Genomic DNA, 11,564 nt, shown 5'->3' with positions numbered 1-11,564 from the left:
GTAAACCAGAGTCCTGAGCTTATAGATTTTTCAGTACATTTGATACTCACTTTAAGTTAAGTGGATATTTTTCAGCTGGAATCTATCAAATTACCCAAGCCACAGAGATTTCTTGGCCCAATTCACCTTTCAACCTTGTTTCCAACACTTTAGCTTGTAATTTTAGACATGTATTTAAAAGGAAGTAGGACACTTACCACCCCTCCTTTCTGATTTAGCCACATCCTTCATTGCCTTCAGTATTTCTCAAATTTGTCTGGATGGAAACCCCTTACATTAAGTTAACATTTTGCATTATCCCCTTGCATTAAAAAAACATCAATGATAAGTGATTTAGTGTATCTGTATGTTTAATGGAGCTGACTGAATACTGACTCTGAAGAGTGTGCAAGTACTGAGCAACATTTTCCTTTCTTTATTGTCATTAAATTCTCAGTGCATCATGACTCCTTGATTGCTTTTCTTAACACCCCCCCTGCTCGGTTGAGAAACTGATGTAATTTATTCGCTGTAAGGGCTCATGTTATCCAAGGCAGGGCATGAAACTTACATTTTTAGGAACACCAACAAAAGTATTGGCTACTATTTTAATATTGGCATTACAAAGACTCTAGTGGTTTATTAGTACTATAGTAGAAGATATTAGTGAGTAGGGCCAGAATCTACAGATTTTTTTCTTTACAATCCTATCTGAGAAGAACACATTACAGGTAAGTGCCATACCAAATTCCCCCTCTCCCCGATCTTATAAATTAAGATCTTCTTAATCAGTAAAGAAAGTGACATTGTACCGGATAATAAAAAATGCAGAGCATGAAGGTACATGGCACTGGAGCAATTTCAGACACCAGGAACCCATGGCTATCTTGTAAAATTGTCTCAGAACGGTTGTGTTTATCTTGGATGCATAAAACAGTTCTGCTGTACTTCAGATTTTGGATTTGCTGAATACTTGAAACTACACTGGAGATAAGGTTTTTCTGTTTCCTAATGCCCCCACCCATCTAGGTTGGACCCAAACTGCAAGCCTGCTTCTATATCCATCAGATATCTGTATAGTCTGAACCTCAGCCTGTCAATGTATTTTCACAATGTGCATTTCATCAACTGAGAATTGAGCTTGCATGCATGCTCTCCAGCCATTTGCCATTAAAACCCCCCTGAGTTATGGAAAAAAAACACCCATGGAAATCAGTCTTTCAAAAGCTAAATGCAAAAGAACAGCTGTGAGCTGCAGGTTAAAAGTGTGATGTGGTGGATATTAGCCAGAGACAGGGGACCTGACAGATATCAGAGGCAATGTAAGCATGTGTATTCTCATTTCAATTGGCTACGCTCCCTATGGGCTGTTAGGAAGATAGCTAAAAATAACATGACATCAGGTAAAAAGTTTAATAGGCCATTAAAGGACCTGTAAAATGACTACCAAGCTATTTATTAAAATATTGTTTAGATATTTTAAATGAGTTTCTCAGCATAATGACCTATTTTTTTTTAAAGGATCTGAGATATGAATGAAATTTTCCTGGACATGTTGTCTCTTGAAAAGTAACTAATCTGGGTAAAAAGCACATGAAGAAAATGTAAGCATCTCCTATAATGACAAACGATAAGGTATCAACAGGTGTGTTGTTGTATCAACAGGTGTGTTGTAAGCAAAACTCGTGAAGTCATTCTGCCGCTCTATTCTGCACTAGTTAGGCCTCAGCTGGAGTACTGTGTCCAGTTCTGGGCGCCACATTTCAAGAAAGATGTGGAGAAATTGGAAAGGGTACAGAGAAAAGCGACAAGAATGATTAAAGGTTTAGAGAACATGACCTATGAAGCCAGGCTTCATGAACTGGGCTTGTTTAGTTTGGAAAAAAGAAGATTAAGGGGGGACATGATAGCGGTTTTCAAATATCTAAAAGGGTGTCACAAGGAGGAAGGCGAAAATTTGTTCCTCTTGGTTTCTGAGGACAGGACAAGGAGTAATGGGCTTAAAGTGCAGCAGGGGAGGTTTAGATTGGACATTAGGAAAAAATTCCTAACTGTCAGGGTGGTCAAATATTGGAATAAATTGCCAAGGGAGGTGGTGGAATCTCCCTCTCTGGAGATATTTAAGAACAGGTTAGATAGACATCTGTCAGGGATGGTGTAGACGGAGCTTGATCCTGCCTTGAGGGCGGGGGGCTGGACTCGATGACCTCTCGAAGTCCCTTCCAGTCCTATGATTCTATGATTCTATGATTCAACAGAAGAGCCAAGAGTATGCATCAATAGCAGAAACACAAATGGCGCAATAATATTAGCAGAAAGTTGAGCCTATCCTTGAATAGTCTAAATCAAATAACTCCCAAGGTCATTCCTACAAGAGATATGAAACAGGTAGAATCAAAACCTCTAAGTGTTTTTAGACTGCCATACCTGCAAAACATTCAACTCTTGGATTATGCTGTACTGAATTAAGCAAGGATAACAGAGCAAGCTAAAATTGCAAAATTTAGGTGAGACACTTTTAAGTTCACAAAAATGCAGACCCAAGGAATGAAATGGAAAACTCAGATTTTTCAAATGAGGTCCAGTTTTATACATTGGGCTATCAAGAAGTTTCATCTCTAGGTTCTCAGAATTAGCCAGTTCTGTAACTACCCCCCACACACATTTTGAAGATATTTTAGGCAATTAAAAAAAAAACCACTAGCATTTATGGTTCTGAATTAAAATAAAACACTGCACAAATATGTTTAAGATGTTTATTTTACAACAAAATTTTCCATATCAAGAGAGCATCTTCAGTCAGAAATTCCTGGAAAAGAAAACCAAACAAAATTGTTATAAAATCATAATTGTTTCAGCAGCTTTAATAAATATTTTTGTGAAGCATCTTAAACTGCCTGTAAACCCAGAATATGTGTTTTCATCAAGACCTAGAACTTAGGAACCTGGAAAGGAAATCACACTAATAGCCTCTGGAAAAATGATATAAACATACTTACTTGGAAACAATCCCATCATTTTTCGCCAGACGCAGAATAGAGTCATCAGATTCACCCTTAAAATACAAAAATATGGAGTTCTGAAACATGGTCTATAACCACTAGCTTCTTATTTTTAAATGCAAAATGAGAGCTGTGAGGGGCTCAGCTATTTAAAGGCATTTTTAGAAGCATCCAAAGCTTAGAGATCTATAAATCGGTTGGTGTAATACTATTTGTGTGAACTATCTTTTCCAAACAAAAAAACATTCATCATATTCTTGGCCATGCTGCAGTACCAGAAACTATTTTTAACTTCACACATTATGTCATTTGATGCTCAATACTGTATCCAGCTAGTACAGGGTTTCCCAACCTATGGGTCGGGACCCAAATATGGGTCGCCATTACCAGGGCTTGACAAACAGCGGCGAAAACCACTTGCCAGTTGCGCATGCGGCCGGTAAACAGGGCGCACGGCTGAAATCTACTCGCCACAGACGAGTAGATTCTATAGTTTGTCGAGCTGTGGCCATTACATTTCAAAAGGGTTTCCAAGTGTCTCCCCAGGTGGCTCTGTCCTCCCTTCTCCCCCTGTTTTTGAATTGCCTTGGGTCACCAACTTGTCAAAATGGGTCCCCATCTGGAAAAGGTTGGGAACTGCTGAGTTAGTACAAACTAGGGATGTGAATGACTACAGGCAGTCCCCGGGTTACGTACAAGATAGGGACTGTAGGTTTGTTCTTAAGTTGAATCTGTATGTAAGTCGGAACTGGCGTCCAGATTCAGCCGCTGCTGAAACTGATCAGTTTCAACAGCGGCTGAATCTGGACGCCAGTTCTGACTCACATACAGATTCAACTTAAGAACCCCAGGCTCCGCGGCTTTGCTCTGCTTTGCTCCCCGTCCCCCTGGTCTGCAGTCCAGGGGGACGGGGAGCAAAGCAGAGCAAAGCCGCGTAGCACGCGGGCAGCAAACAGCCCAGACGCATCTGGGCTGTCCGCTGCCCACGTGTTCCGCCGCTTTGCTTCCTCTCCCTGGTCTGCTGGAGACCAGGGAGAGGGAGGGCCCCGTTCGTAACTGCGGATCCGACGTAAGTCGGATTCGCGTAACTCGGGGACTGCCTGTAGTTAACTATCCGAAACAAAAGACAGAACTATGCAGCACTTTAAAGACTAACAAGGTGGTTTATTAGGTGATGAGCTTTCATGGGCCAGACCCACTTCCTCAGATCAATATGTGGAAGAAATCTGAGGAAGTGGGTCTGGCCCATGAAAGCTCATCACCTAATAAACCATCTTGTTAGTCTTTAAAGTGCTACATAGTCCTGTCTTTTGTTTCAGCTACACCAGACTAACAAGCTTCATCTCTATCACTAGTTAATTATCTGATATGCAGATACTTGTCGGACAGTCAACGGACTAGTAGACTAGTTCCTCCTCTCCCACCCCCCGCCTCATGAGAAAGAGGCAGCAAGGGGGGAGGAAAGAGGAGGAGGTACGTAAGTGGCAGTGCCACATGGAGCCTGGGGTAAGCAGGAGTGTCCCCTGCCATCCCGGGCTCCATGCAGCACTTTCGCTTTTGAAGTGTAACAACAGTATTAGGGCTGTTGCTACACTTCAAAGGCAGAGGTGCCCTATTGATTAATCAATGCAAAATACATTAACTATTCATTTAGTCAATTATTCAATATTTAACATCCCTAGTACAAACACACAGTGTCCTGATTAAAGTAGAACAGGGGAGGGGAACCTTTTTTGGGTCAGGGGTTGCTGATCCACAGAAAAATCAGCCAGGGGCTGCAGGAGGGCTGGAGTGTCAGTGCAGGCTCTGCAATGTTGAGAAAGGCCCTAAGCCTCAGGGACCAGTTCCGGGCCACATCTGGCCCCAGTATCTTAGATTCCCCACCCCTGGTATAGAGAAAGCCTCACAGCGCTGGTTTAAAGCAATCTTAAAAGCTGGATCCAACACTATTCTAGAAACTGGTCACTAGGTTCACTGGTTGCCACAAAAAAACCTTCCAACCACTACCTTTACCCATTTTCAGATAATTCAATTACCCATGTTTTTAATGAGAAAAAAAATCAGAATACGTGGATATGTTGCTTGGTAACAGAATTTGTTCAGGAAGTTCACCTCTCAAATGTAAACAGAATGAATACATGCCAGGTTTTTGTTTTACATTTAAAACTTATTAAGGTCTCAGAAAAGGTGCTGGATTCAGAGGCATAGAAACAGAATCCTCTATCGAGTGAGGATTAGGGATGTAATAGTGTAGTAGATTAACTGATTAGCAAAAGCTTATAGGTTAATGCTATAGACTACACTCCGTTCACCCTGCCCCGCCCCCTCCCCCAGTACATTTTTTAGCAGGCTGGCCAGCAGCCTGGCTTGGTCCTTGCTCTTGCCGGGTCTAGGACCTAACCTTGCTGCAGCTCTGCATTTAAAGTGTATTAGGAGCCAGGCAGCCCGTCTCACACTGGAACTACATCAGAGGCAGCAGCACGGGACATCAGGCAGATTTGCAAGGGGAGTGGGTTTTTAAACTGGCTCCCCTTGCGGACCAGCTCCCGCCTGGCACCCTGTGCTCCTGCTTCTGATACAGAGGCAGCAGCACAGAGTGGCAGGGGGCTCCTTGGGAGTGGGCTGGTCCCACCCCCAGGGAGTATAGGATACTTGAGTAATAAATAAGAATTCATGAGGTTACTCAATTATTGAATTAACCAATATTTAACATCCTTAGTGAGGATAACACATAGGAAGCAACAGTACTGACATCCTCACACTGCCCTGACAGCGTACCTTAGCCCTGATCTGGAGCAAACAACTTGTGGATAGCAGTGTTTCGGTCTCCATGATGGCCTGGCCCTGTATAAACTCCTACTAAAGTCAAGATATCTTTCCATTTAAAGAGAAGTTGGATGGGGTGCACAGTCTTTGTTTTCAGTAGAGTCTGCCAAATGACCCACCAGATGAGAGGCATGTTTTTTGTGATGGGCACACTAATCTATTGGGAGTTGGACTAAGATCACAAGGCTGAGCATTCATCACATGGGGATAAATAGTCCAACCAACCTAAAATATAGTAAATGCATTTCCTAATTTTTAAGAATATTCTTACCATCCTACGAATTGCTCCACAAATGGCATAAGTTTTGAACTGGCCATTGACTCTGCCTGTGACCTTGTCAACCTGCAATTATAATGAAATCATTTTGATTAAGTACATGTGTGAGTGGACACACAATTCTTCTAATGCTTTACCCTCTAAAAACTGCCAAGTTTGTAAACAAGAGAGGTGCCAAATGGTCAAATGTTTGCAGAGAAATGGAGCTTATGGTCAGAATGTCACAAATCACAAAACCTGAGCCTAACAATCACATTCAAAATGACAGGTTAGTTTCTTTCCTTACATAATGGAATCATGGAGTCTGATGGATTTAGGCTCAAACAATATAGTAGGAATATAGTAACTAATAAAAACCTAGTGGATTAACAAAGGCCTAGAGAGAACATAAAGTCCAAATCTCTTTTAGGACACACATCCAATTTAAAGGTAATTGTGTTGATTTAACCCCCTTCCCGATTTAACCCTTGTCTGGATTTAGTACTGTGTCAAAATCTGAAAGCAGTGGTCTAGTTCCACAGGCAGATAAATGCAGCACAAGAAAAAGGACACAAGGATCTCACTTTTTCAAGTTCCAGGGAAGTTTCCCAAAAGGCAAACTTTGAGCAGTGTAAGATTAAACCATGCAGAGATCCTTGAATAGCACAAACATTTGTTTTTCATTTCTGCTGATCCCCGATTTTTCAATACCAATAATGAAATAAAGGCAGTCTCCGGGTTACGTACAAGATAGGGACTGTAGGTTTGTTCTTAAGTTGAATCTGTATGTAAGTCGGAACTGGAGTCCAGATTCAGCCGCTGCTGAAACTGACCAGTGGCTGACTACAGGAAGCCAGAGGCAAAGTTGCTCTGCCCCGGGGTTCTTGGAATCAGCCGCTGATCAGTTTCAACAGCAGCTGAATCTGGACGCCAGTTCCGACTTACATACAGATTCAACTTAAGAACCCCAGGCATCCCCAAGTCAGCTGCTGCTAAAACTGATCAGCGGCTGATTCCAGGAAGCCCGAGGCAGAGCAACTCTGCCTCGGGCTTCCTGTAGTCAGCCGCTGGTCAGTTTCAGCAGCAGCTAACTAGGGGACGCCTGGGGCAGAGCAGTTGGAGTGCTGCTGGGTTGCTCCAGTAGCGCCCCTTGGTGTTATTGGACTAACCGGCAGCGCCCCAGCTGCTCTACCACAGGTGTCCCGAGAAAAGCCTGGTCTGCTGGGGGGGAGCGCGCACTAGCTGCGCCCCCCCCCCCCCCCCAGCAGACCAGGGAGACGCGGAGCAGCTTTTCTCGCCCGGGAGGATGCGGGTGGCGGGACCGCGGGTGCGTCTGGGCGGTCCTGCCACCCGCGTCCTCCAGGGCGAGAAAAGCCCCGTTCGTAAGTGCGGATCCAACCTAAGTCGGATCCGCGTAACCCGGGGACTGCCTGTATGGCAAACAAGAGAATTTTTTTTAACATGAAGATGAAGTAGTTCCCCAAATGCACACAGTAAGCAAATGGCAGAGACAAAACCCCAGGTTTCCAATTATCAGTCCCATACATACCACTAAAGCACAAACCCTCCATGAAAATTAAAAAAAGACAAACCCCGTAGATAGTACAACATAAGCAGATTTTCCAAGGCAAGTGGCCAAGATAAATTAGAACCAATGCTGATGAGGAGCTATTACACTTATTTGGAGATGTGAAGATGCTAAATTTCACAAAAAGTGAAAGCTCTCTAATTACATATACATTTGTCATGACTTAGACTTACCTCAGAAATATTCATTTGAATGGAAGCATGGTCCTTAGCACCAATTATTCGGTTGCTAGCAGAGCTGAGGAAAGAGATAACAATGTGAATTTAAAATAAGAAGCCTATAAGGAGGGTATTCTACTAACTGAACAAAAACTATTAAAGCCCAACTCACAGAACAGATGCAGCTGAGCTAGCAGTTTGAGGGTGAAAGGCAAGGCATCAGGCAGCTCAATGACCACACAGTTAAAATGTAGGCCTGGCACTGGATTTAAACCTGCCTCTTAACTGGCAGTACAGGTTGACCCTATGTAATCTGTCACTCTCGGGTTCAGCAACATCTGTGGTCAGGCACGATTTTACTTCTCCAGATGTTCACTTATCCTGGGTGTGGCCATGTTTCCTGTAGTCCCATAGAGTTTGTTTACAGCCACGGGTCCTGGCTCTCAAGTGTTCTGTGCCTTTATTTAGCTCTAATTTACCTCTAAATGTCTTCTAAGAGCCAAGTAAGGAGTGGAAATATTAGTAATGCTGTTAGACAATACTGACCCCCCGTGGTTTGACACTGGTCAAGTCCCAAGAATGCCAGACTAGAGAAGCTCAACTTGTATTACACTTAGCTACGGTGGTAAATAATCTTCATGTTAACCTAGTTCATTATTTTCAGAATGCATTTAGCGCTATGCTCACTGCATGTAAACGACAATGAGACTCTCACATTGGAACTATGCACGTCTACCTGCTCTGGAAAGCAACTATAAGAAATTGATGTGTAGCTGGCTACTATGTCTGAGAGGAATTCTACTTATTTAGTAACAGAGCAGTGGTGGCGATGGAGTAGAATCAACTGGCCCTTCCAATAGCATCCTTGCACTAAATTATCATTGCCCGCTCTTCATACAATTTATTTAAGGGATTTTCAAAGTTTAAACTCCCAGTACTTCTATTTAATTCTTTGCCTACCTCAATCCTAAGAATGTGACTTTTAGACTAAACATTGTCAATCCAGATGCAGTGAGTAATCGTGAGTCAATGGTAAAAACTCCTGAGAACCCAGAAGGAGCTCACGAAACTGCAACTGCAGGAAATAAACACACTCACAAAAAGAGCAGTTAATGTTATAAGTTTTTGTTCCCTCTTGAAGGAGGACAGAACATAAAGACACTCAACACCAATCTGACTAGGGATGTAAAGATTAATAACTCCCCCATGTAAATGATTGAAATTCAATTGGTTACATGGTTAAAAGCGCCATGGGCCACTGGCACTGCGGGCTGCTGGTGGCCATTGGGATTATAACCAGAAAGGTTACCCAATAAGCTAATGATTATCGTATCAGAGGCAGTTGTGTAGGGTACCAGGAGGCTTCCTGGAAGTGCACTGGCTGCCAACCCCGCTAAGATTTGATGCTGTTACACAATTATTCAATTACTCAATATCTAACATTCCTAGTTTCAACTACATTCGCTAAATTGACTGCCGGTGGATTGATCTGAGTGTTGAGCTGGGCCCGTGGTGTCCAACACACTAGCCACATGTGGCTATTTGGCTGGTTGAGCGTGGCTAATTCGCTATAGCAGTAGTACTACAGTAGCTATGGCTTCAGATACCACAGAACTAGGCTGTAGTGTAGATGTAGCCTAACAGGAAGTAGTAAATCAATTACATTACCCTCTTCACAGCACATAGTGAACTGGTGTTTTGGTGATCAACTTTCAAGGCATAAACTGACCCTAACACAGGAGCAGTTTCATTTCATACAGAATCACATACCAGTGAGGCTTATTATGAGGATACTGACACTGTTGGATGCAGGAAGCTGTACAAGACTGACCATCTGAGTAAGCTTGGAAAAGCATTCTCCTACACAACAGCACCAAGCATGCCAAGGAAAGACACTCACCATTTACGAGGCACGTAAAGGTCCACAAATTCCCCAGCGTCGTTCTGCATTTTATTTTTCTATATGGCACCACGCAGGGATGTTCAAGAAGAGACACCTAAGGGGACATATATCACAAGGTCATCCCCTACCAAGTACTCAGATGCATGGTTTGCGCACATCTCAGTCCATCCATCTTTTTATTTTGCAGTATCTGTGTGCCTTCTGCATAAAAGCAGTAGCAACAACAAAGTCCCTTGTGAACTTAACGGAGCAGGGATGCTAGAACAATCTGCACAGTGGGGATGCTGAGAGCCACTGAACCAAACTCTATACCCTGGATTAAGGACGTTAAAATGCTATTATCTGACTAATCGTATAGTCGATACGCTATGTATCGATTATACGATAAGCATTGCTGTGCAGAGCCACAGTGGAGGTAGCTCTATAGCCACTCACGCTGCTGCGCTACATTTTAAATGTAGTAAAAGCCACAGTGATCAGCGTGAGTCGGGGCTGCTTGGTCCCAGCTCGCGCTGAGTCCAACAATCCTGGCCACCGTGAACAGGGGCTGTTTGGTGGCAACAGCCCTTGTCCATGGGTGACCCAGCTCCCCGCTGAGATCCCTGTGGATAAGGGACTGCTTCCCACCAGCATGCCCTATGCTGCCTCTAATGGAGGCAGCGGGGGCGCAGGCAGAACCACCTTTTAAGTTCTTCCCCCTCCCCCAGCACCGCCGCCTGTATCCCCTCACTGCAGAAGCACAAGGCGAGCACTCCACTCCATGCTCCCTGAGGCACTTCTGCTTTTGAAATGTTTGAAATTTCCCCCCAAACACCGGCTTCTTCCTCCCTTGCTGCGTCTTTCTGATTGAGGCAGCAGGTGTGGGTGCATGGGGGGGGGGGGGGGGAGAGAATGACTAGCTGTGTGGCCACTCGACCATCTGATAAGCAGCAGTAGTTGCTAACATCCCACTCTGGGTACAATGTAAACCATTTACAATCAGGAAACGCTACCGCACCCCCACATCCCTAGATCCAGCACCTATGTAATAGATTCGCTAGGATTTCTACAACTCTGCTTGCAGTCAAGACTTCAAGGACGTGACTAGGGGTTGGGACGATGGATTTAGGGGCATCTGAGTGTTTCTGTGACTCTTCCGGCCTTTTCAAAGGGGGAAGCTTTGCCGCGTATGCTAGAGACCCGCCGGCTTATGTGCCTCATCTAACGGGCAGGTCTCCACAAAAGCTTCGCCCTGGGCTGGCCCAACCCCCCCGCAGCGGAACTGACCCTCTGACGTAACTGGGGCTGGAGCGGTTACGCCCCAGACTCAGACTGGGGCCAACGGGCCCACACCCGGCCCCACTGCGGGCAATGAAGCCAGGCCGCCCCTCCCCCACCCACGTGCCTGGGACCAGGAGAAGGCCCCCGCCCCGCGTGGCACAGGGGAGACGAGCCGGGCTTGCCCCGCTCAAGGCCGGGACGCGGAAACCGGCGGCAGAAGCCCCCGCGGGCCGGGCTGCGGAAGGGGGCCCCAGCCAGGCTCCCCCTGTTTCCAGAGTCGGGTCGGCAGCCGGGCAGGAACCTGGCGTTACCGCCCAGCCCCCACCCCGCCAGCCGGGGTCTCCACAGCCCCCTCAGGCCCGCCAGCCCGGCCGCCCAAGCCTCCTACCTCGCCGCCAGCCCAGACCGGAAAGGGCGGGACCTATCGCCCGGAAGCATTAACACCAGGAAAGGGGGGCGCAGACTCGAGCGCTTCCGGGGCAGCCTCTTTGACGTCACTGGATAGCGGCCGGGGGCTGGGTGCGCGCGGGAAGCTCGAGCCCGACCCGCGCTGCTGCGGGGGGGAGGGGCGGGCGCTGAGGGCTGTTACCCG

The 11,564-nt window shown here is 45.5% G+C and overlaps 1 protein-coding gene across 2 annotated transcripts; it reads right to left on the bottom strand.

Moving 5' to 3' along the window:
- Positions 1-2,721: 2,721 nt before the first annotated feature.
- Positions 2,722-11,489, bottom strand: RPS21 (ribosomal protein S21). 2 transcript variants are annotated; one of them, XM_006126177.5, is made up of 6 exons: positions 11,361-11,486; positions 9,710-9,806; positions 7,825-7,888; positions 6,079-6,150; positions 2,979-3,034; positions 2,722-2,788 (listed from the first exon to the last, which is right to left on the bottom strand). In XM_006126177.5, the coding sequence occupies exons 2-6, from the start codon at positions 9,757-9,759 to the stop codon at positions 2,779-2,781; spliced, it is 252 nt and encodes an 83-aa protein (XP_006126239.1). In that variant the 5' UTR covers positions 9,760-9,806; positions 11,361-11,486; the 3' UTR covers positions 2,722-2,778. The 2 variants fall into 2 exon arrangements, with proteins under 2 accessions (XP_006126239.1, XP_089625776.1); XM_089769650.1 differs by lacking the exon at positions 2,722-2,788 and having other exon boundaries at positions 2,975-3,034; positions 11,361-11,489.
- Positions 11,490-11,564: the final 75 nt, after the last annotated feature.

Source organism: Pelodiscus sinensis, chromosome 17 (assembly GCF_052426305.1).
Source record: "Pelodiscus sinensis isolate ZL-2025 chromosome 17, ASM5242630v1, whole genome shotgun sequence".
NCBI lineage: Eukaryota > Metazoa > Chordata > Testudines > Trionychidae > Pelodiscus > Pelodiscus sinensis.
The sequence above is the reverse complement of the archived record's forward strand: the minus strand, read 5'-3'. Positions and strand labels throughout refer to the sequence as shown.

What these genes read in the sequence shown, in the direction of transcription:
- RPS21 (XM_006126177.5), bottom strand. Translation starts at nt 9,759, where the DNA reads ATGCAGAACGACGCTGGGGAATTTGTGGACCTTTACGTGCCTCGTAAA. An exon ending in TTCAAATGAATATTTCTGAG is followed by an intron (nt 6,151 to 7,824) that starts GTAAGTCTAAGT and finishes TTATAATTGCAG; the next exon opens with GTTGACAAGGTCACAGGCAG. An exon ending in GTGGAGCAATTCGTAGGATG is followed by an intron (nt 3,035 to 6,078) that starts GTAAGAATATTC and finishes TTGTATTTTAAG; the next exon opens with GGTGAATCTGATGACTCTAT.